This window comes from Phalacrocorax carbo, chromosome 3, assembly GCF_963921805.1.
Source record: "Phalacrocorax carbo chromosome 3, bPhaCar2.1, whole genome shotgun sequence".
Lineage (NCBI taxonomy): Eukaryota > Metazoa > Chordata > Aves > Suliformes > Phalacrocoracidae > Phalacrocorax > Phalacrocorax carbo.
The window spans coordinates 32,886,268-32,910,760 of NC_087515.1; the positions used below are offsets into that span (position 1 = coordinate 32,886,268).

The 24,493-nt window shown below is 42.2% G+C and overlaps 1 protein-coding gene across 2 annotated transcripts in view; it reads right to left on the minus strand.

Moving 5' to 3' along the window:
- Positions 1–23,117, minus strand: part of FBXO11 (F-box protein 11) — a 77,532-nt gene extending 54,415 nt beyond the window's left edge. For both annotated transcript variants that reach the window (XM_064446441.1, XM_064446440.1), the window contains exon 1: positions 22,642–23,117. In XM_064446441.1, coding sequence (XP_064302511.1) covers positions 22,642–22,750 — 109 coding nt within the window. In that variant the 5' untranslated portion in view covers positions 22,751–23,117. The remainder of the gene's footprint in view (positions 1–22,641) is intronic.
- Between the last annotated feature and the right edge of the window lie 1,376 nt (positions 23,118–24,493).

Here is a 24,493-nt window from a genome sequence, read left to right on the forward strand (position 1 = left end):
CAAGCATTTTGACCAGGAGTTAGGTTGTAAAACATCATAGGGTACTTCCACAACCTTGACCAGCCAAGTGAAACATCACCAAGCCTTAACAAACATATTATGTCTATATAATAACAAACAGCTAAAGGGTTAGCAACTGATGAGGTAATTGTAACCAAAAAAAGCTATTTTAGAGTAGTGGCAACCTTTTTACAAAATTGAATGCTGATGAGTAACTGATCAAAACATCACTTCCAATTTCTTTAATTATATCTACAGAAAAAAGTAGAGAAGATGTCTCAAAGGTGATCTGCAGAAGTTTTAACAGGAAGACTCAAGCTGCTTTCCTCCTCACCTTTCCACATTAAAGACTTTTCCAAAAGGTAAAGAGGTATTTGTGTTTACCCTGGAAGGTGGGCATGAAGACAGCCACACAGAAATAATAAAACTGCTGCCCGACAGTGTGATTTAATTTACACTGCTCAAATGATGGTTACAACAACCAGGAAAAAAAAAAAAAAAGATTTCATTATAGAAGTATAGGAAAAGATCTATCCCTTGCCGCTAGAGTTGAGAAAGAAAGCAAGCTGAAGTCCAAGACATCCAACAGATCTTCCTCAAGAGTATTAAGATGTCAAAATGAAGTGCTAGGATGGGGACAGAGCATTGATAACCTCCCACCTCTGTGCAGAAGTAAAGACCTCTCAGGCACAGCGACCTGAGCAGGGGCTTGCAGTCCTACCAGGTACATACCCCTGGGCTGTTCACGCTGCGCTCTCCCACGGCTGGAAAGGATGGGTGTCCAGCTGAGTTAACTGCAGCAAGCTCTGCTCTCCTCCTATCCCTATCTCCTGCTCTGCCAGTCATTCCTGTTTATGCCAGGATAGATGACGTAGTTGACTTACAAGTACCACCTACTTAAGGGCGATCTTCAAAATTTAGCTTTTCCCCCCTATCTCTTTCATCTGGAATTAAATACTTGATACTACTGCTGTACACCACCTTTGTACAAAACTGTAAATATGCTCCTGGTATGCAAAGAGATTATTCATTCTTTTTCCATATTATTATTTAAAATAATAGAAGTTTAAAAAAAATCAAGTAGTGCTACTGTGCCAATTCATGGTTTCAAGGATCTTTGCAAGTGTCAACTGAAGCATGCTAGAACACATGCTGGCTGAAAATACTAAAAAACTCACCTGCTAGACAAGATCACACCAGCTAGAAAACCAGAGTAATAACATATTCAACCTCCTACACCTTCACTCTAAATTACAGTCAATTTGCTAAAAGTGAAGCCACACACGATCACTCTCCCTTACAAAGTATGTTCTCAAATTAATGAATCTACAGACTACACTAAGATGGTTACATAACATCAGCAAATCAAATTTATTTTCCTGGCCCTATTTTCTGACAGTCTTTGTAATGATCATTTTAGTTTCAGTTTCCTTCATCAAATCATCCTGTCACAGTTTCACCTGTCCAGAACTTACCACTGACACACCTGTAAACTACTCAGTTGTTCCACTGGTACTAACTTGCAGTGGCACCTGGAGCCACAGCCAAGTTAGTCACTTCAAACACTTAAAGTAGAGGGGAGAAAACCCAAACTTACCCTGAAGAGCTCATGGACATGGCTGCAAGCAAGACTAGAAGAGAATGCAGGACACAAAAAGTGATCATGTTGAGTTTGTTTTCACACAGGCATATTGACTGTGCAGCGTTTTGGGGTTATGTGAACAACACATCTCTGTCCCTGCTAGCTTGTTTACAGCCATCTCTTCGAGTTGATCATCTGGCATGACAGCCACACAGTTTAAGAACTCTGCCATCAAAGACTTGCTTGAAACCGATGGAGCCAATTCAGTGCTGGCTGCTGCCATCTCAAGATACTCCACTTGTTCCATAAGCACATAAATGATTAATGTCTTCCAAAAGTAGATGGGGAGGGTTTAAGAGACATTGCTGCTTGTATTCTTTCAACTGCTGCTTCTTTCAGACATCACTGCTATACAGCGGGAGTAGAATAACTATTTTCTATGAACTCCTTTGAATTTAAATACTGCTGAAAATTGCTGGTGACAATAAAGGAGTATCCAGTGAACTACAGTTTCCAGTGTTTGATCTGAATTACTTTACCTTGTGCTAATGCTTTAGGAGATCAATTCAGTACTAAAAGTCCTTAATTTCATTAACCACATTCATCCCACGTTTTTCTTCACTGAACTCGCAAACTATACAGTCATGAACATTACCGTGCAATTGAAATTTTGCTAGAATGGCCACCTTTTCCCTCCATCCCAAAGACAACAACAGCATCTTGATGCCATACAAGCATGCACATGTTTCAGAAACACACCACGCCCGGAAGGTCTTTGGGAAGCAGTTAAACTTGTGAAGAAAACACACAGCCCATGGTTTCTCTATGCTCCAAAGGAAGGGCTGGACAAGTGGACATTATTCAAACACTGTGAAACCTAAGGTTTCCAGCCAGCAAGGCTAGAAGGAAGGCTACTTTGAAATACAGATTACATCTTGAAGAACCCTGTCATTGTACAGTAGCTGGCTGACAATATCTTTTCCCCCTCTAGATGTCAGAGCACATGCCACTATTGATGACTAACAAGTAAAGGAACACAAAGAAATTTTGGTGCATCAGTCAAACCATGATTGAAAAACTAGGAAGCCTGACATCAAATCAGGCTGCTATCTTTGAAGTGTAATACTTAACAGTCAGTGAATTATTTCATGTCAGTGCTGCATGGATTTCTGATACTGGCAGAAGATGAGAAACAGGCCAGAGCCTGAACTATGATAGAAGGGATCTTTATATCCAGTTGACAGAAACAATGGGCACTAGTAGCACACAGATGCACCGCACTATCTACAGTGATATTCGGGGAAAATATTACAGTAGTTGGAAGTGTCCAGTTATAACCAGAAATGAACAAGTAAACAAAACCGAGACATCACCATAGAGATTTAGTTCCGTTAACAGACACCTCTCAGATGTTTTCAAAGTATAAAAAAATATTTCCAGAAATATTTCCAGAAAAAAAATTCCACTTTATATCTCAGACTCTCCAAGGACTTACAGGAGGTTCTGTCTTTGGTGGTGCAAAGTTCAAGACCTGCGTCACAAAATAAGAGCTGTGCATGCAGATAAAAGGTAATTAAAAAAACCAAACCAACGCAACACAAAAAACCTTAAACATTGAGAAGAGTCACAGCCCGCTTCATTCTGCTCCTGTCCTTTCACCTTTCTTGGATAATTTGATCCTGGAAGGCTGCCATGCTTCAGGGAACACTAGCCAATGCCAACAATTCAGCCCCAATCCAGTACTAACCATCACTTCTAGATAACAAGAGGGTTTTATTGACCATCTAGCAACTTTACCTTGAGGACAGCCTCTCTGGAGTATCTAAGACTTCCTAGAGGAAAGCCTTGCATGCAAAGCATCTACAGACTGATGATACTATCTTTTACACAGCCACTCCACTTGCCACGTCTACCTTCTCAGCAGACCAATGCCTATCAATAGGATAGAGAGTATAGAGCACAACCTCAGTACAATGACTCATAGTTAAGTTTCAAATCCTATGCATGCAGAACGTATAGGACACTGTTCATATGGAAGCATAAAAAGCCCCCATTACACAACTACATTCATCCAGTCTGTTATATTTGAAGTGCATGCATAGCTGCAAGCGGATTCAGTATCGCTGAACACTCAAAAGCACAGAATCCTTCATGAGTTGTTCTTAAATCACGAGCATTCAAAACATTTTTAGCAATTAAAATAGATCTTGTGCACTCAAGGTATGCCACATAGGTCACAAACGTAGTTAAATCCAGCCTACCAGATAAGTGGATGTTTTCCTCCACTGAACTAAAATATACTTGTCAGCTATTAATTATACTCCATCCAAAACATCATCCTTAAATCTCTGGTCGTTGTTTGTTTTTCCACTAGCAAAACTAAGATATTCTAAGTGTCCTAATATGTATCAAGGATATTTTCCAAGTGACTTTGGTTCAGCACATGGACTATTAGCCATCTTTGTTATATTCACGCTCAACATAGCCACAAAAGATTGTCTTAAGATGTATTCTAAACCACTGTCAGATTGAACTCTTGAAATGTTTAGTCTCAAACTATGGCTAATTTAAAAACAAACCGTTCATATTTTACAGACTGAACAAATAAGCATTTTATATTAAAAATGCCACTATATTTAATAAAAATTACATGTGAACAAATTACTTCAATACCATTTTACACAGAATACAGATTTTGAGAATAATTCTTTAAAGTATTAGCTTTCAGCATGCATCATGCCTCACCATTCTGACATTAATCCAGAAGTTTTCTATAGCAATGTTTACTCTTTTTCCTCCACATGCATCGATATCCATCCTATATCCAGATGCTCTAAGTAGGCCAATTGGGTCAGCTTTCTGGGGCTTAGCTGATTACTGGGGTTTTTGTTCCCAACTTCATAAACTAGTATATTATTTGGAACAAGTATTCCTTCTCAGAACATTCTTCCTCTGTTAAGGAAGGATGGCTAGTATTTATCAAGAACCATAAATCCCTTTCCAGAAGGCTCTTCATTTTTTGAAACACAAAAACAGAATTCCACCACCATCTTGCCTCTTCCACATTTTCATCTTCTGCTTACTGTCTCCTCATATAACCTAACAGAAAGCTGTGAGAAGCACAGCTTCCTTTGTTTTAAAATCTGAAGTATTTCTTCTATCTGATCTTTAAGTAACATACCAGTAGAGACAAGATTAGATAATGCAAAGCTTCTGTAAAATTTGAGGTTTCAGTGTTTTGGACTACAAATTTTACTTACAGTAAAAGCCATGGAAGGCAGCAAAGGAGGATTCCAAACCTACAAATCTGTACACAAAGTGACCAGCCACAGCCACTGTTCCCAAATACTTCAAAAAGTTTAAGGCACAAAGCACAAACAAGAGGATGAAGCCTTCACAGCAAAATTCCCCAGTACATGCTACCTCTTTAAACATTACTTGCTTTTATTATCATTTAGGCAAAGAAATAAAATCACTCCAGAACACATCCACCCATTTCTAAGATTCTCCCCTTCAGTTCATTCTCATGGAAGCTCAATACATCTAGCACCCACCCTTCAGTAACAACAATATAAAACATTGCTAAGATCATCTCTTCCTCTTCATCAAATTGCATCTGCATCTCTGTCCCCCACTAGGATGCATCCAACCACTGAGTTACCTCCACTTTTTGACTACAAAGCAGACTTCTCCAAGTGAGGTTGAGATTCCCACATTTGGTCATTCAGTTTTAAGGACTAAAAGAGACTGCAGGACAAGACACCTGCCCTGAGTCAGGACACTTACTGGCATTTGACTCTCCTCTACTCCTGCCATCCTTAATTGCAAAATTATAAACTTCTCTCTCCTTGCAGTTGCCAACTACTCCCTGTAGATGCAGCTGGGAATAGATACCATAAATCTTTTTTTCAGCAGAAAAATCATCTGCCTCACTTGCAAGGAGCATTCAAAGTTTTGAGTTTCCAAATATCCCCATCCACCTACTTTTTATTATCTGAGTGTGCACATAGGGTACATGAAAAGTAAGACAGCTATAATAATAAAGACAAAAAAACCCAAAACAATAGCTTGGGGAGAAAGGGAATATGAAAGAGGGACACCAACCAAGCAAGCAACCCAACAGTCAAGGGACTCCATCATCAACATGATTACTGTGACATTTCCTCTCCTACTGAGGAGCAAGTGAGACCTAAATTCTTGTGCAAGAATATACCAGACATAATAAGTTGGAAATGGGGGAGGGGTGGGGGGAAGCACTGAAAAACAAAACCACCCAACCAAACAGTAACCATTCAGAGTTTAGGTAATAATAATGACACTAAAAAATTATATTGACCTCTATATCTATTTCAATTAAAAATAAAGTTCTGTAAGGAAGAAAAAATATCATTTTTCTTTTTTCAGTACACCCTCCAATTCTCCTGAATGGGGATGGAAGGAGAGGAATTAATACATACTTATAAGTTCCTATTTTCTAGTAACTTCTCCTGTAGCTTCAGCCAAAGAAACTGCTATTCATACCTTCTTCCCAACACCCACCCCCAATGAAAGAGCTCTGCTGGTGCTAGGTAACAGCTATGTGTCATACTAATATCTTAATGGCTATGTGGGCAATATAGCAGTCCATGCTACTCAACCAGAAAAAAAAAGTACATACATCGGCACAATGTATGAGAAACAGTCAAAAGCAACTCTATAGGTCTTGTATACAGGCAAGAGGCTGACAGCTCCTTTAAGCAATATACACCTATGACTTTAATTAAACATAGAGAAAAGCAATTCACATATATTGGGGCTCCCATCTGGTACTAAGTAAAGCATACAGTAGTAACAGATACTTTCTGGATCAAGTGCACTAGTCAAATGCAGTTACCAGAATGAAAAAAAATTAAGACATTAAACATTTATAACAACCTAGACTGGGAGAGTAAAAGTCCCATTTAGAGCTCAGACTAGATTTACTGCCACACAGTAAACTGTTGAACACATATAATTAAGCACACACAAAACAGTATTATGCTAACAAGACTTTAAGAGCAGCAGGTTGGTAAAGGACTAAAACCATCTTTCATTGCAGCAAGCTCCTCTTTATTCCAAGGGTGAGAACCACTCACACTACACGTGGTGCCATCTATTAGTCAGAAAATGTCAGCATTCCTGCAAAGTGAAGAGCTGTGAGATAATGTAACAGGTTTTGAAAGATTTGTTAACCACGTTTCACACTTGAGAGCTAGTGCCCTCAAACTTAAAAAGTAAAATAAAAAGTCACATCCATTTCAAAAACAAAAATCCAGTTTGGCTACTTCAGCTTAGATTTTTAGGCAAAAAAAAAAGCCTTTTAAAAATATCTTTCGTGCTCATTAGAAAACAAATGGGAAAGGAGAGGAGCTTTCCTCTAATGAAAAGAAATGCATTGTGGCTGGAGATCTGCAAACCTTCAGCTATGACAGTGTTAGGAATGGAAGAAAATTATACAAAGGGAGAACTTCTAGAACCAACACAGCAACAAAATTGCCAATGACACAAGTGCCAAAAGAAATCTGGTTTGGTGCCCTTAGCTGCAGACATCTTGAGTAAAGATCAGTTCAAAATGAATTTTCATTTCTATGAAGTCAAACCTTACTGTGAACTAGTTGCTCACTGTAAATACAGAGGACTTCTGGATCCCCAACGAAGAGGATACTTGGGATAAAAAGAAGGGAAGGAAAAAGCTGTACCACCACCACACATTCTCCCCACTCATCACTACAAATGCCACTGGAGGCAGGAGACTAATGTGTATTAAAACACAAGTTAAAAACCATTTTAAAAAGTAATACCAGGGCTCCACAGCCTCTCCACCCTCCCCAGTGGGACAGCCTCAGACAAGACTGCAGGGTTGACAACATAGAGCTGTCTCTAATGTGTCTATTAAGAAGCATGGTGCCACAGTAAAGACCAAAATCAAGGCAACTAAGTCATGGACTTGAACATCTCAAAATACTGACAATATCAGGCAAATCCTTTAACAGATACAATTACACTGGAAGTAATTTTTGAAGTCCCACTGAACTTCTTTTTGCCAGTATAAATGAGAACAATAGTTTGTCAGTGCCCTTTCTGGTATTTATGATTATAACTTTTTATTCTAAGTCATTATATTTTTTTAAAATCAACTGTACTTTTCAGATTGAAAAGTACAAGAGAACTAAATACTATTTCCTGGAAATTTGAAGCAATTAAAGACAAATGCTTCCACTACATCTGAAAGCAAAAAAAGTTTCCCATCAAAAATTTGCTTTCACCTACCAAATGATATAACTTAGTAGGCAGCTCTACAGAAAATTTTCATTCCAGGCTGTTCCCTGAGCTACACATAGCAATGAGGAGATGCTTCGGACATGTCCTACTGCATGTTAATAAGACTCCAACCTGAACAGCCTGGGGGCCCTACCAATTATTTCTAGACATTGGAAAGGCACAATCAACACTGAGGCAGAATCCAATACCAAACTAGTGTCTCTCTCAGAAGCACAAAGTCAATAAATTCATGTTGCACATATTCCCTTTAATGGTCTTTGGTCTACTGGACATGCTAGAAGAGTGAGGAGAAATGGACAGAGCACATGTATGCCAGCTACCATCATCTTTATAAAGGTCCTTTTAGAGCAGCCAGCAGCTGGGTAAATTAGAGCAGAATATCACCTGCACCAGTCCAGATTATGATTGAGGATTAAGAATCCATTAATGAAGTTACACTGTTTCCTACCCTCTACCCCCAGCCTATCATCCAGCTGTATGGGATGAACAAATAATAGCAGTTAGACTTATGCAAGAGCCAATGTAAAATGGTATCCTAGGCTCCGTGAGACTTCCCAAAACCAGTAAACTATCAACTCATTCCTAGTCTTGAAAACCAAACCCAAAAAAGTCAACCAACCAAAAACAGAGGGATCAGTACCCCCTCTTCCGATAAAAGTATTTGAAGCATTTCAAATTAAAAGCCACATATTGACTGCCAGCTAGTGTTTTCTCCAACTACTTGCTTTCCCAACAATTACCTTTCATAAATCCATAGTCTTCCTCAGATAAAATGATGTTGTTGGTGGTTTTTTCCTCTCTCTGCTCACAGCATCATGTCCATATGATCAATACCATTAAGAGTTCCCACATCCTTACCTGTAAGATAGTTTCTAAAGAACAAGTGCAAAATCTAAACGCTTGAGTCTTCAGCATGATCCTTTCTATAGGTTGTCTCTCAACGTATTTCCTTCAGTATTTTTGCTTTCACAATATAACACTGCATTTTAGTAATAATGTATAATTTGCATGTGCCATATGTATGGTTCAGTGCATGCACAGGCACACCTATGGCTTCACAACTGTCCCATTATTGTTATATCTCAAAACTGCAAGAAATAATCTGTAAGGACACAGAATACAAGTTAATAGAACATAATTTATTCTCACAGAAATGCCCACTGTTCCTCTTGGGGTTTTTTAAGTTAATTGCACAAACAATTAAGGCAACCCCTACTCTCTTCCTTACCCACAAATAAGGGCTCTGACTGACATGCAGTGGCAAATTATAAAAAAAAAAGTCTGCCAGCTGAAGCAAACCTCAACCCTGCCAGCTGCCCCTTAGAATACAAGTTGTTGCCCCAATGACAGATGGCCATACAGCTCACGTGGCAATTCAAGAGCAGCTCCAGTTTTCAGCCTAGCATAATTGAGCCAGCCAACTGCAATTCCCGCTTACCTTAATATGCTGCCCTGAAAGATTAAAGCACCACCACAACCATATTTGAGCCAGAGATACTTGCCTTGAACAGTGATCAGCTGCGAAGACAAATGACAACTGAGAGCAACAACTCTCAGTCCAGCCGTCTACTTCTTATTGTGGGACAAGCTGAGCACTAAAATAGGTCCAGAAAGACGACAGGTATTGTACCAAGAAAGACTGTATAGCTCAAAACTAGACTGGACCAACCATGGGAACTCAAGAGCACCATGTTCAATTCTGTGCTTTGCCACAGATGTGGTTCCATGATTAAGTTAAACCACTTTAAGAGTATAAGACTGCCAGAAAGAAGAGTACAGACTTTTTCCCACCAGCTCACTCACACACGGCCAGTGATTGTGCAGATGCATTGTCACTAAAAACAAAGGAAGGAAGAAGCAAAGCACCACTGAGAAAATCCCTTTTGGTGGCAATCTGCAATTACACTGCCTAAACCAGCATTGAAACTGTGCCTAAAGGCTTCCCTGGTGATTTTGAGCAAGTTACACCATTTCTTTACACTTTCATTTCCTGCTGCTGAAGTCAGAACAATGACACTTCACTACATCCCAGGTGTGCAATGAGGACAGTCACAGGCACAAATGAAAGTCTACAGGGCACAAGAGTACTGCAAGGCAAATATCCAAATTAGTAAAACAACGGGGATCCCTTACCAGTACCTGAAATTACTCTAGGCCATCACTGGAATCACTGTAAGAAATGGTGGGGTAAGAGACATTTTCCCACATTTACTGGAACCCAAATGCAAGGCATTCAGGCAGAAGGGAAGGTTCAAAGTTGAGTGCACTGATTAGTATCTTTTTTTTACATCATGGAATGCTTGAACAGCTCTTTCCCAAGTAAACCCTTAGTATATACAAAAATAAGGATTTCTGTGAAGATATCAGTAAGTCAGGAACCTTCTGGACTAGAAATTGCTCCTTACCCTCACTCCACCCACTGCATTACTATTACTAGAAACACTGAAAGAGGAAACGAAAGAACCACTGAATTAGTCCTCTTACTTCAAAGAGAAAAAGTTAAATACGTACACATACATACGAGCCTATTCTTAAAAGAATAAAGTCACTAAAAAAGTAATTTCTTATTTAATTTAAATTCCTAAGATCATTAAGTCTTTTACAAAGACTCTAACAACGTTTTATCTAGGTGGGGAAACTTAGCCAGCTAGGTTTGGAGAAAGGAATACTTCAGAATTTTGCCTCCACATATGTGAAAAATATCTGATAGGCAGGAAGAAGAGGCATGCCTTGGGAAGAAATTATCACTTATCTTTATTAATAAAAGAGAAGCAAGTTGATTTTTTTAAACTGACCTACAAAACCAACACAAGCAGGATTTGTAGATACCAAGTTCTCAGATCTTGCTATTCTGATCTTAGCCTCTTTCTCAAACCACATTTTAATTCCTCTAGTTTGTGAAATCAAAATTCACTTTCTGGAATATATTCTGCCACTTCTGCAGTACTAAAGAATTTGGGTGAAAGAAAAAAAATATATCCCAGAAATCTTACAAAAGAAACCTTAACGAGGGTCAAGCAGTTCCCCCAGCCACCATAATGCAGACACAGTATTTATGTTACCGAAAAATATAACCTTTCTGCCAACAGGACCCTACACACAAATATTAAGAAAAATCATAGCGAGTATTTAACACAGTATATACACATAACATTAGTGTCTACATCTGCATCAAAACATCACAAAGATACTAAACCAGACCACTTTTTCAGTTTTTCTTACTATTTAAAACTTGCTCATTATGAAAGTGGTAATTATTTCCACCACTCAAGTGACAGAAACAGTTGATCATTTCTGCCTTCAACAGACTCCATCTGTTTGCTAATAGTGGTAGTCCAGAGGAATGCTGGAGGTCCAACCTTGCTGCTAAGGAAGAAAAAATTGGGGTGGCACCCAAAGTATATTTAGTCTGAAAATCACTGTGCTCAACTCACTGGGATTTCAGCATGCTCAGTGCTTCAGCTACTGTTCTTCATTTCACAGGATTGTATAACAGTTCTGAATCTTACACACACACAAAAAAATTAGCAGCTCACAGCGCTCTTCGTTTCATTTATTTCAGTTGTCTTAATGACCAAGATCATAAACTATGCAGTCAGTCTGCTGGGATTTACCCAAGAACATGGTAATGAATCCACTCCTACAGCATCAGTGGATGGCAGGTATTGCTTGGTAGGCCTTTCAAACAGAGAAGTTTAAAATCATGATTTTTCCAACACTACCTATTTTTAACTTCCACCATATTTATTAATCAGCTTAAGAGCAACCCACAGCAGAGCACATGCTTAAATCTTCAGTTTCTTGAAAAAGTTATCCAGAAAAACATAGGCCAAAAAAAAAGAAATTATCTTAAACTGGACTACCACATAATATTAATACTGAAAATTTCAGATAAAATTGTTTAAAGTTAGTCTTCCATTCTTCTTATTCCCACATTATCCACTTTTTTTTTTTTTACAAAAAAGTTAACATTTCTTTTATACTTACTTTTTCTTTTCAGCCCAATTATGGAAACTATAGCTAATAGCTATAATAAAGCAAGAAGCCTCTAACAGATCAAGTGCTTATTTCAACATTACCATGAACAATATTTTTTCCTTTAAAATTACATATTAAGGTTATTTTGTCTATACCTGAAAATCAGAATAATTTCACCTCTTCTTCTCTGGCATTTAAAAAATCAGTTTAGATGAGACTGAGCTGTCAGAAAACGTTATTTCCTATTAACACTTTTAACATTAACAAGCTCAGGTGTTCAAACATTACTTAGAAAAATGGGAAATCCAACATCACATCAACAGGTACCATGACAACTTCATCTTCGGAACAGAGCTTCATTAGACACCCACTGAAGCTACTCACGTATGCCTTTTTCAGTTACTTACGCCTTTTAAATTAAGGTAAAATTTGACAACAGCAAGCATCCATACTGATACCGTCAAGTGTATCAGCAGATTATTAATCACAAGCTGCTGATCAATGAGCAGCTGCTGCTAAGAAATTTGGCAAGATATAATGGGTTTAGACCCTTTCATCAAAGGCCACCTGAAGTCATCCAGGTATTACCCGTTATCACAATCACACCCATTCTTCTTCTAATCATCCAGACAGCAACAGTAGCCCAGAGCATTTATCTCCTGCCTTCCCACTGATGCTTAGCTAGCCAAATGACTGCACAACTTGTGTTGAAGGAGGTTCTCTCAACAACAATCTGAAGCATATGCCTTAGAGGCTCAATTACTATATAGCTTCGCAGAGTGTTAAAAATGGAGCCAGAGAGGAAGCTCCAAGTGGATCTGAATAAAATGGTTCTTTTGTGATGGAAAATCCGCTACTTATTTTCCTATACTGCAACCACCCTAGGCCTTCAGTCTTGCAGCTTCCAAGGTCACAAAGGATGGATCCCAGCTGTCTCCTGTCCCTGTCCATGATCTCGACTTGGGCAGCTGCAGTCAATGCAGGTCAAAACAGAGCCAGTGATATTCCAGATTAAACTCTGGTTTACTTGGAATAACTAATCTTCAACAACTGTTGAAGACGATGAAAGGGCAGAACCTTCCTGCCAAAAAAAGATGGTCACACATCTCACCATGTTCAGAGAAAGGTGAAGTGTCACATCTTGCCACAGACCAACAAAACATCCATCTAAACAAAGTTGCTGTCCTTCCTCCTTCAAGACAGCAACAACTTGAGGAAATAGCGAACATTAATTTGAACAGCTACTACACACAATTTAATTTGATTACCCAACAGCATTTGGGTCATCTTTCTGGTCTCTTGCTTTCCCAATAGTCAAGAAAGGCTTATTTAGCCAAAAAGCATCTCTTTTGTCCTCAACTCTTAGAAAAATTATTAGAATTGGAAGTTTGGTTATGCTTCTGCAGCATAAAGTTCTCTAAAGATATATTGACAAACTTTCACAACTATTTATTTCTCAGAGGACTACAGCAAGTCTGCACCAAGGCCTACGTCTTAAGACCAAATTCCAAGTAAAGAAAAGAAGTCACACCTTTCCACTCAATTTCCCCAAGTATGAGAAGCTTGGGAACTATAAATATTATGCAATACCTCCTAAAAAACTCTCATTGGCCAAATAAGAATGAAAAATAGGGAATTTTTTTATTTGTCATATACACATAGGATCAGTAGTGCAGTAATTAACCAGATTCATCTGTGGGAGAAGGGGAAATGACGTAGATTCAAGAGGCAGTTCTGAGTTTCTCTTTGGGAGCCTTAGAATTCAGTAGGGCAGCAAGACAGGGCAGCAATATCTATTTTTCCATATCCATTTAAGTAGTATTTTAGATTTTTAATAATTATCGATGAACCAGACTGGATAGCTATGTATTTACTGTTGCAAAATCAAATTTCAAATAAGAACTACACACTAAAGAGAAAATCAATTGTTTTACCTTTCATGTCATTTCAGATCGAATTCAAGTGCCATTGTGGTCAGTGGAAATCTTTCAGCTAGCCAGGATTTTCAGAACATCCGAAGGAGTTACTGCAGTGTTAGAATTATTTCAATTACCAAGTATCTTCTGAAAGAACTGAAGATAAAACCTACTTCTTTAAAAACAAGACAGAAGTATACCAAGACACTGTGAAATAAACAACTAACTTGTGGTGTTTTGACGCATACCAATAAAGCTTTCGGAGGTTTTGCTGAAGAAAAACGTACCTTGTAATTATAACATCTGACTGATTTTCAGGGTAGCATCTTCGTAGTATTCACTCCTTCAGCAAGGTATGATCTCAAAACAGCAACAATACAGGAAACTGTGGCGAAGCCCTCATCTTACTGTCGTGCAGATACACCCAAACTAGCTCGGGGACAGAAACTGCGTTATTGTTTTAGCCAAGGCACTCCAGCAGGTCTAACAATCCACGTGGAGAAGGGAGTGCCTTGAAAGAGCATAATGAAAGGGGGTCAAGCTAACTCAAATTACCTTTCATTTGCCACAGGCTAAGAGCATACACATGAACAATTACTGTGAATCAGATACCACAGATCAGCTGACATATGGTAACCTGTCATCCTACAATAACTCGTCCAAATACAAAGATGGCTTGAAATTTAGACTGGCTGTAGAGCTACAATTCACCCGTATTCAGAAAGCAAGAGATTAAACCCTCAAACCTTTACTTCTAGATGTGTAAACTGAAAAGAAGCAACATAAGAGAACCCACATATCAGAGCCCTTAAGGCAAATAGGCTGTTTCCAAACACTACAAACTGGGATTACCAAAAGGAAACAGTTACTGCAACATGACCTAGTCATGCTAACCAGTCTCTTGGTATAAAACATGCACACAGCATGATGACCATGAGACTGCAAATTAAGCTTTTCTGGACAGTGGTTGTTTAAAACAAGTGTAATAATTCCAAGTACAGTTGTTCATTTTGCCTTGTAATGGCAATTCACAGTAGGACAAAAACCAAGCTTTTGCTTCCCAACCTCATTCCCAAGAGTGCTTGTTTCTCCACACTGTGTTCGGCAGCTAGGAACTAAAGAGTCCTCTCAAATGTAAGGAGGAGTAGTCCTTCCAGTGGCCTACAGCTAGAATAACTCACATGCGCTCTTACTGTTCAGCCCCAGTATTTGCCCAGCCCAAGAGCAGTGTCTGATAAGAGGTTCAGTTCATTTTTAAAATCAGTTTTCAAAAATAATTGCAAAAACCATCATCAAACAAACAACCCTAATCCAAACACCTACCAAGCTCAGTGAAGTCCAGCAGGACAGAAAATCTGAGGAAAAACTTTATATACTCTGTCAACACTAGATTGGCACTCACAGGGTAGAGCTAGACAGCTGAATCAGTTTTTTGGAACGCAGAACCAGTTGCACAAGAAGATGAACACTACTATTTTGATATCAGAATACCAGTAATATCTGGTATGTATTGGAAAGATATTTCTAGGCATTTTTGCTGAATAAACTAAGTAGAACCAAGAAAATATAGCTGTTACCAGAAACAAACCTAGCCTCACTGACAACGTTTCTAGGCAGAAAACAACTATGCAGCAGTTTGAGCTCCTAGAACAAAGCAGTGCCTGAACTCTCACATTTAAGACATCAGGAGGGCCCTGACAAACCTGGCAATGGAATGGAAACTGCAGGTTTCTGTTACAACGAACAGTAGGTTTCATTGTATGTATAGTAGCACACATTGTAGAAGAGAGCGCCATAGCAGCATTTTGAGAGCTCCTCTCAACCGGACAGGACCACTGCCAGTCACTCTGCAAGGCTCCAGCCTCACATGACAGCTAAACTGACCTAACAACGAGGGGCAGTCCCACCTCCTTCCTCCTCCTCCTCCCAACCACATAAGTGATGGCCACTTAAACACTCAAACTCTGCAGTTAGTTAGTTCCAAGAGCTAAACCAGCTGACAGCTATTCAGGGTGTTTTGGAGGCTTCATTTCTGTGGCGATCTGGTTCAGGGAGCTACAAGCACCAAGAAGCACATGGGGCCAGAGCAGGAATAACAGAGAGACCCCTCCCTCTAGCAGCCAGGCTCTAAATTAGTGAACTTATCAAAATGCAACTAAAGGAAGTATCTCAGGGGAGTGCATAAAAAATAGTCCCTAAAAGCCTGCTGAAAGAACTGTATGTTTTACAAGTGTTCATTTGTTGCCCGTCTATGTCCTCCCAGCCTCTACATATGGGCGAAGATTTTAAGAACAGGCAGCAGTATAACCAGCAAAACTTAGTTACTGAGAAGAATCACAATAACTGCTAAGCAAGTTACTTTTTAAGAATTATTCCAGATTCAGAGATTTTTAAACACCTCAAAAAAGAGTTTGTTGAGCTTTCTGATAGGAATTACAATTTAAATGATAGGAGGTTCTCCTAGAATGTCATCTTTACTTCAGAATCTACGCCTAGATCTTGCTCTCCTCTTTTACAACAATTTAAAAGTCTTTTTAAAAAGTAGCAATACATTATAAAAGCAGAATTTTGATAGATGTTCTATAATTTTACTGTATTTTTTACCTTGCTTTCTTTGCCCCCTGCCCCGCTCATTTAATCAAGAACTGAAGGACTCAGTAAAATCCCAGGTTATATTCAGATGCTGCAGTTTAGTACCATGAACAATAATAAAAATCACCAAGTATTCTTCCCTGTCTATTCAAGTGCTGAACAGAGAAACACCACAGAAGCAAGAAACAAACAGAAGTACTTACCAACCAGAAAACGTAAGAGGATTAGGTAATGACAAAGTCAACTGAACAAACCTTTCATTTTCTCAATTCCAGTTAGTTCAGTCATACTTTCTTCTCTTCTTTGCTTTTATTGTCCACACATTGAACAGTTCTGATTTACCTTCCCTACACCATCTGTTATATAACACTAAATATATTTAATAAGCGCAATATATAAATCTTAGAAGCACGCTACCTCCTCTTCCAAGCAGACCAAACAGTTAACAGCCACAATCTGAAAGGGGAAGTTTAAGCTCTACCACAGGTGACCCACATTACAACACACCTGGTGCATACTCACTCCCTTTACAAAAGCGACCCAGACCTGAGGGTGGGCCAGACAAGTTGTCCTTGCTGCAGTGACAGCCCCCTCTGGCTGCCACCTGGCCTCCCTGATGATACTACTGTGTATGTGCAGCCTAAGTGTGCTTAATGTGCCGAATAAACACACGCACACAGCAGTCCCTCTGTACAGGCACTGCAAATTCAGCACTTCCTGGGCACACCAGATTTACCATGCTGGTGAGGAAACCACCGATGTAAAGTTAGCTGCAAGCCTGATGTTCCCGGGCAGCTGCTGGGCTGACAAAGCACTCACAGTGCTCCAATTCTATGCATATACGTTCAATCCTCCATATCCAGCGCACATAATTCTTACTATGCCTAATACCCTGCACACCTGCAGTAAAAGCCTGACACACACTGGACAGCTTTGGCCTACTCAGTAACTGTGATTCTCGCAGGAAGCAACAAAGCAGGAAGGCGACACAGAGCATAACCTTCCCCCAAAGCAGAAAGGTGTCAAATAGATTGATGCAGGAGACTTCATTACTTCTTTACTTAAATCACTGGGCTCAAGGTTTTTGTAACATAGAAGCTAAATAAAAAAAGATTTGGTATTTCTGGGAAACATGTTGTTAATGGCCTTACAAATTACCAAAATACACCAAAACTATGGGCAATGAACACTACTCTGCATATCAAGAACAAATACACTTGGTTTTGATCTCTCCAAAACATATAGAAACTTTAGCATAAATTTAGGCACTTGTCCTACATGAAGGACAGCAGAGGTACCCAGACACTCCTTCGTGCTCCATGATGCAGAATCAGGCTTTGGGAAACAGAAGCTGTACTTGGAAGTACCAAGTTTATAGATTCTAACCTTTTATCTGTAAGGTAGACCTTAGAGACTTTTCATTGCAGAAACAAGGATTACACATCCATAGGTAAATACGAGTTTTCACAGCCTAGGACTCTCTTTGAAGGATTACAGAAAGTCCTGTATTAGATTTCTTTCCACCTGGAGCAACTGATGCCTGACTTCTTGTTTTCTTGCCATAAGGGATGATCCTACAAAAACTGAAACCAATTTAGTTGTTTTGATGCAAGTCTGGACATTTGCTTCAGAATAAGAGTCATTTAATTCAGTTACTCTTACAGCCCAGCACACACCAATGGTGCCTTTTGGTGCATATAAATATGAAAAAAATAGTATGCACATGCTTACACACATGCACTTGAAACAGGGCCAGATAAAGACTCCTTAACTTCCCTGAGATATTTATCTCAGCACTACAAAATTCAAGCTTTGTGAGCAAGAAATCTACTGGGGCTTAGTTTCTACATGTTTGAATCTTACACAGCCTAAACCTACTCTTTCGCCCAGTACTTCAAACCCTCATGTCCCCTATACAGACAAATGACTAATTCAATTACCTTGTGTGCTAACAGGCCAGCTGGTTGCTGCTTCTTGGCATGGGTAGAGAGGCTAAGTTATAAAATGTCTTTCTCTCATTGTCTTCTTCCTCTGCCCAGTCAATAATTTCCACAAAACTTAAGAACTTCACACCCCCTTGTCAAATCTGGTTGAAATGAGCTAACAAGTTCAGAAGCTGCAGAGTGACAGACAGACTGCATGGGTGTATAAGTCTTGTTTTCTTTGGAAAATAGATTGGGGGAGGGGAAGAAGCAAACTTGCAAGGTAGGTTTACAGGCTGTATGTATTAAGTATGCCTCAACTCCAGAAGTATTGACCCAGCTTAACCCAATCTAAATTGGAGCTGCCACAGTCCCACCACACCTACAGGCATTCAGTGTTATACCTTCCCTTGTACTGGTACTTGTGCCAAAAATCAACCTGGGGGAAAAGAAAAAAAGCAGTGAGCATTTGGCGCAGGCAGCTCCAGAGCCAGCTCACTGCCTTGTCACATGAACACCACTACCACGTAAAAGGAACGCGCAGGATTGTGGCAGACACAGCTGCCATGGTGCTACATGTTTGGTACTTAACAGTGTGCAGGATCCAGTCCTAAAAGCACTTAATAGTGGACATAAAGCTCAGAACCTCACCAGTACCATATCCAGTTATGTGCTGGCATTATCAAGAAGCACATATGCACTAATGTTATTATTCTGAGAAGAACAGAAACAAGAAAAAAAATTTTTATGTGATAGCTCTAAGGTTGACAGTTTTAGCTGCATTCTGAAAAAGATTTTTTTATTTTAATTGCCTAACCTTGTCTTCTTCCTAAAGCTGTAGCCAAACCTATACCCTCAAGGAAAAAAAAAACAGCACTACTAGAAAACACAGGAATATTTAAACCCAGACATCACCCAGCCCAGATTTCCTTTTGGGCAGATCATTGTCCCAAAGAAAATGAAAAGACCCATCTATCTGTATCCTTCACAGAATTCCAAAAAACACAGAATAAACCACTGGCAACCCCACTGGTGACTGGGGGGAAGATCAGGAGGGAGAAGGTAAAACAGAAGCAGCACAGTGTAGCCAGAGTGGCTAATTTAGATGGAGGGAGGTGTGAACAGCAGAACATAAGGCAAAACATCTTGGAAAGTATAACCTGATGACATCTTATCTTGGCCATACAACACCATGAATTTGGGGGAGAAAAATTTTTTACCTGCAATCATTTATGATCTCCCTTCCCCACTAAGCAGAAGACAGGTACACAATCCTTGTGTATCACGCATAATATAGATAGCATGATTATGCATTCATTAGATCTATTCATACATATAAAAAATACATGAAAATAAAAATCACTTCACAGTATAAAACACAGATTTGTATGATTTTTTGAACCCTTACAAGGAACCTTTGATGGAGGATTTTTATAAAACCATGTTTTCCTAGTGATCTGTTTAGTAGTAACAGGAGTCACAACTCAATTTTTACCCAGTGGTGAAAATGTTCACGTGCTTACCAGGGACTGTAACAGCTGTTACACAGTTGCAATACACTGTCTACTTAAGGCAGCATTAAATAATAAATAAAGCTCAAGACCTAGTATGCATTTTACTAAGCTATATACTTTAATGATATAAAACAACAAGAAATTCCAAGGATTAACTATGTGCTATGTTATGGACTCTCTTCCACGATATTTGTACTTGTAAGTACTCTGCTGTAATATGGAGGAAAGAAATTAATAACAAAGAATAATTTTCATTTAATCACTGCTGCACTCACATTATCTAATAACAGGTTTTTTAAACAAATTCAAGCCTGAGTTTAATAGAAACCCCTTCCTAATAACTTACACTGCTTCTTTTGTACAGCCTTTTTAAGGATGACCTACATTCCTTGGGAATAAAGGTGAAAAAAGTCACCACAGACTTGTGTGGTATAGTCTAACCCTTGTATATTGGCTTACAATTTAGCAGCATTATTCATCATCCTTCTCAGTAACAGCCCAGCACAAAGTGATCAAAGTCACGGGTAAAATCAGCATTAGCTTCCAGAGATAGCGGACCAGACCTTGCAAGTTCTGAGATAGGAACAGGAACTGCACTAGAGACACCCCAAATGTAGATATAAAATTACTAGCAAAAGACCCTAATGCTGTAGATACATTTTTGGGCAAGGCAGACCTAGCGCAACTGACCTTCAAAAATGGAAGGAAAAAGCTAGCTAGTGGTGATCTGTATGGAACAGTAATTTCAGCGAACTGTGGAACTTGATTTTGTTACAATTTTATCACCACTGAGTGGTAAACAGCAATGAACAACGTAAAAAAAAAAAAAAAGCCAGTGTAGAGTTTCACAGAATGTCAGACTACTGCAAATAAATTGCAGCCTCATATTTTAACAGCAAAAGTTTCTGCCTGTATCTTTAGCAAATTAATAACACACAAACAGTTCGAGACAGGTAGTCCAATGTAAAACTGAATAATCACAGCATTTAATCCAAAAGCACACCTTTCCGGGTGCCTTTTAGAAGTTATATTTTCATCGGTTAAAAAAAAAAAAAAAGAGTAAACTGTGGGGTTGAAAAAAAAATAATAATCTATATTCTGCATATGAAACATCGATGATGAAAATCCTCAGTGCATGTCATTGAGAGGAGGAAGTTCTTTTCATTGGGTTTTTGTTTGGTTTTTTTTTTTAAATGTCAGTGTACCAGAGAAGTCATTTTAATTATATAATTACTGAAGATTTTGGAAGGTTTACACAAGACCCATAATTGGGCATAAGACATCACATCCTCTGGTTATATACACAGCAATCTGGTCTGGGTAACATTCTTTGCTCTGACCAATGTGTGCGGGGGGGGGGGGGGGGGGGGCGGGGGAAGGAAGGGGAGGGAGGGCAGGGGGGAAGGAATGGAGAATTAAAAATACTTCCTCAGATTAAATTTTCCTTACTTCATTTGCTTAAAATGTTTTGATTGCATAAAACGCACTGAAATATTTATCACGATGCATCTCCGTAGTTAAAACACCTCGTTCTCGATGTGATATCCTAGATACTCAAACAAAAGACATTCAGATGACAATGAAGGCTCTTTTTTTATTTTAAAAAGACATTTGTACATCTAAAACTGCACCACAGATCAGTCTCCTTTATCATGCCAGAGTTGTGACAGCAAATGCATAAAAAATTAAAATCCAATCCACCAGATAAGACATGCAAAATGTCTCCTCCAATCCCACCCCCATCTCGCCTTCAAAAAAAAAAAAAAAAGAAAAAAAAAGAAAAAACCCAGCCCTGCACAGAGGGAGCACACGCACACTCGCACCCCCAGGAGCCATCACTGGGGCGACAGTGCCAGGGCTGAGACACCACCACCCCCTCGCCCCCACCCCCGGCACCACCGACCCCGCTCCGGGCTCCGTTCGGGGACAAATCCCCCCTCGCCGCTTCCCGATCCCCTCAGACAATGGTGCTTCTTTCCCCCATTAGCTCCAAATTGTCAACATTTTTACGCTAGGCCCCGGCCCCACCGCCGCGGGTGGACCCGCCGGGTAGGGGTGGGTCGCGGGGGAACGGAGCCCCCCGTTCCGATCCGGCCGGCTCCGGGTGCCGCGGCAGGGGGAGAAGGGGGGGGGGAAGCGGTGTGGCTGAGGTAAATAAATGGCCGATCAGCCGCGGCCCGCGCCCCCCCGCCGGGTGCTGGAACCCGAAGCCCGTGCGCCGAACTGCGCAGCAAACATTGCGCGGCGCGGCGGGCCGCGGAGGCTCGGCCAGACCCGGGCCGCCGCCCCCGGACACCATTTCGCCGAGGGCGGCGGGGAAGGTGTCGGCGTAAGTTGCCCGGCCCCGGCGTTCCCCCCTCGCCGCTCCCCCCGCGCCCCACGGCTTCCCGCGTAGCCTCTCCCCTCCGCCGGCCCGGGGGCCCAGCCCGCCGCTCCCCGCAGGGAGGCACCGGCTCTCTCGGGCTAAGGCGGCTCGCCTCCCCGCAGCCCCCGGGGACGGGGCGGGGGGTTCGGAGCCGGGGGTGGGGTGGGGGGGCGTTCGCCCTCTTCCGTCCTGAGGGGCCGCCGGCGGCCATCGGCTCCCCCCCCCCTCCCCGGCGGGCGTGGGAGCGCGGCCGGGGAAGGGGCCGAGCCCCCGCCTCCCTCCCGCTCGGCGACAGGGCCCAGCGGCCCCGAGTCGGGGCAGAGCCCAAGCCAAACAAAGCGCGGCCTGAGCGGGAGCCAAGGGTGAAGCAGCCTGGGCTTTTCCTGCCGGTGCCCGGCCGGGTGCGGCGGGGCCCAGCGCCACCGGCGAACCCCGCACAGGCCCCCGCTCGGCGCGGCGGCGCCTGACTTACCCCGATCCCCGGCGGCGGCGGCGGCGTTGTTCCTCTCCTGCTGCTGCTGCACCGGGCGCGGCCTGGACACTCGCCTGGGTCTCCTGTTGGCGGCTCGGACCGAGTTCATTTGCCGACTCGTGTGGGTGGCGGGAGGGGAGGGGGGGAATCCTCCGGCAACCGGTGCCTCGTCGGGGAGGGGGGGAAGGAGGGAGCCCCGGGGCGGCCGCCTCGCAGCAGCGGGCAGCAGGGAAGGAGTGGGGGGGGTCTTCAGGCGCAGGTCCCGCCGCCACTGCCGCCTCCTCGCCGGCTCGCTCGAGAGGCAGAGGAGCCGCCGGCCGCTGGCTCTCTCGAGCGCTGGCTGTGGGGGACGTTCGCGCCGCGGCCCCCCGCCCCAGCCCCCCCGAAAATCCCTCTCTTAAAGGAGCCCCGCGGTCCTGCCCGTCTCAAGCCCGTCGCTGCTCCGTGGCAGGAGGAGCCATTGACACTGCCAGAGACACACACTCGCGGGGAGGCAGCCCGCTGGCGGCCGGGCTCCGCCAATCACCGCCTCCCACACAGCCGGCTGGCGGCAGCGGAGCCAATCCCCGCGCCGCTTCTATGGGGAGCGGCGCGGCGCGGGGTGGGGTGGTGGAGCAGGATATAAGGGTCGGGGCGGTGAGAGCGGGAGGTGGCAGCGGCTGCGCGGGGGGCGGACCGGGGTGGGCCGGGCCGCGTGGGGCGGTGCGAGCGGCGATGGCGTGGGCCCAGGCCCGGCAGTGGCGGCGTGAGGAGAGGATATGGGGCCCGGGCCTGGTAGGGCCGCCCCAGCGGATCCGCTTGAAGGCGGGGGGCCGGGCGGGGTTGCGCTCCCGCAGCCCGAGGGTGACACAGCCGGGTGCCTGTCACCAGCGGGACATCTGCGGACCCTGCCCAGGTGGGAGCGCGGCAGGAGAGGGAGTCCGGAGGGTCCCGGGTGGCCGCAGCCCGCTACTGAGTGGCAGGGGAGACATGTCCCTGCGTGACATGGGAGGGAAAGAGGCTGACAGCGGCTGCCGGCGAAATGCCCGCCGTGGGTACGGTGTGCCTGGGTAACCCTGCCCTGGGCGTGGGCTTGGCCCTGGGGCGGCTCGAGCCGGGGCTGCCGTCCCAGGTCGGTTTCCATGTACTGGCTGCTTGTTTCCTGACTAGTTGTTAACAATTTTTTCACTCGGGCAATGTGTGTTCCTTGGTCAGTGGGCACGCTCGTGTTTGCATTGCCTTATGCTAATACAATAATATACTGTTTATCTTGGGCTGGCAGTTTAGACAGTGTATGAGGTTTCTCCTGCTTTATTATATTTGTCATGTTGGTACACAGCTGGTAGTCTGAGAGCTGGAAAATAACCAAAGTTAGCTGTGCTCTTTTTTGCTTTTCAGAAATCACTTAATAATACGGATGGCAAAATCCAAGCAGTAAGGAACATAGCCCCTCTTTGCAGGGTTGCTCAGGAGTCTGCTTCTAACGCTGTAAGGTGGGTTTGAGTGTAGTCCTACTGAAATGGAGCGCTTGGAGTCTGCAGAACCAAGGCCTCTGTCTGCACCTGGAAAGCAAAAGTGTGTTATCTGGTATAAAGTGTAAATAAATGGCTATAATTAAAAACACATTAGGTGGGAGCTTGTTCAAAGCTGACAAATGAAGGTAAAATATAACTTTAGGAAATGACAGCTTTAAAAAAAAAAAGCTTTAAAAACATGCATACTTGTGCTTCTAAAAGTAAATGACAATGAAATTGTACTTTCAAGTTCATATCAGACCAGACATTTTGGAGTAGCTGTTAAGGAGCATTTCTTAGGCTTAGCATTTTGTTTCCTTGAGGAATGGCTGGAGAAACAGTAGAGGATTGTTTTTTAT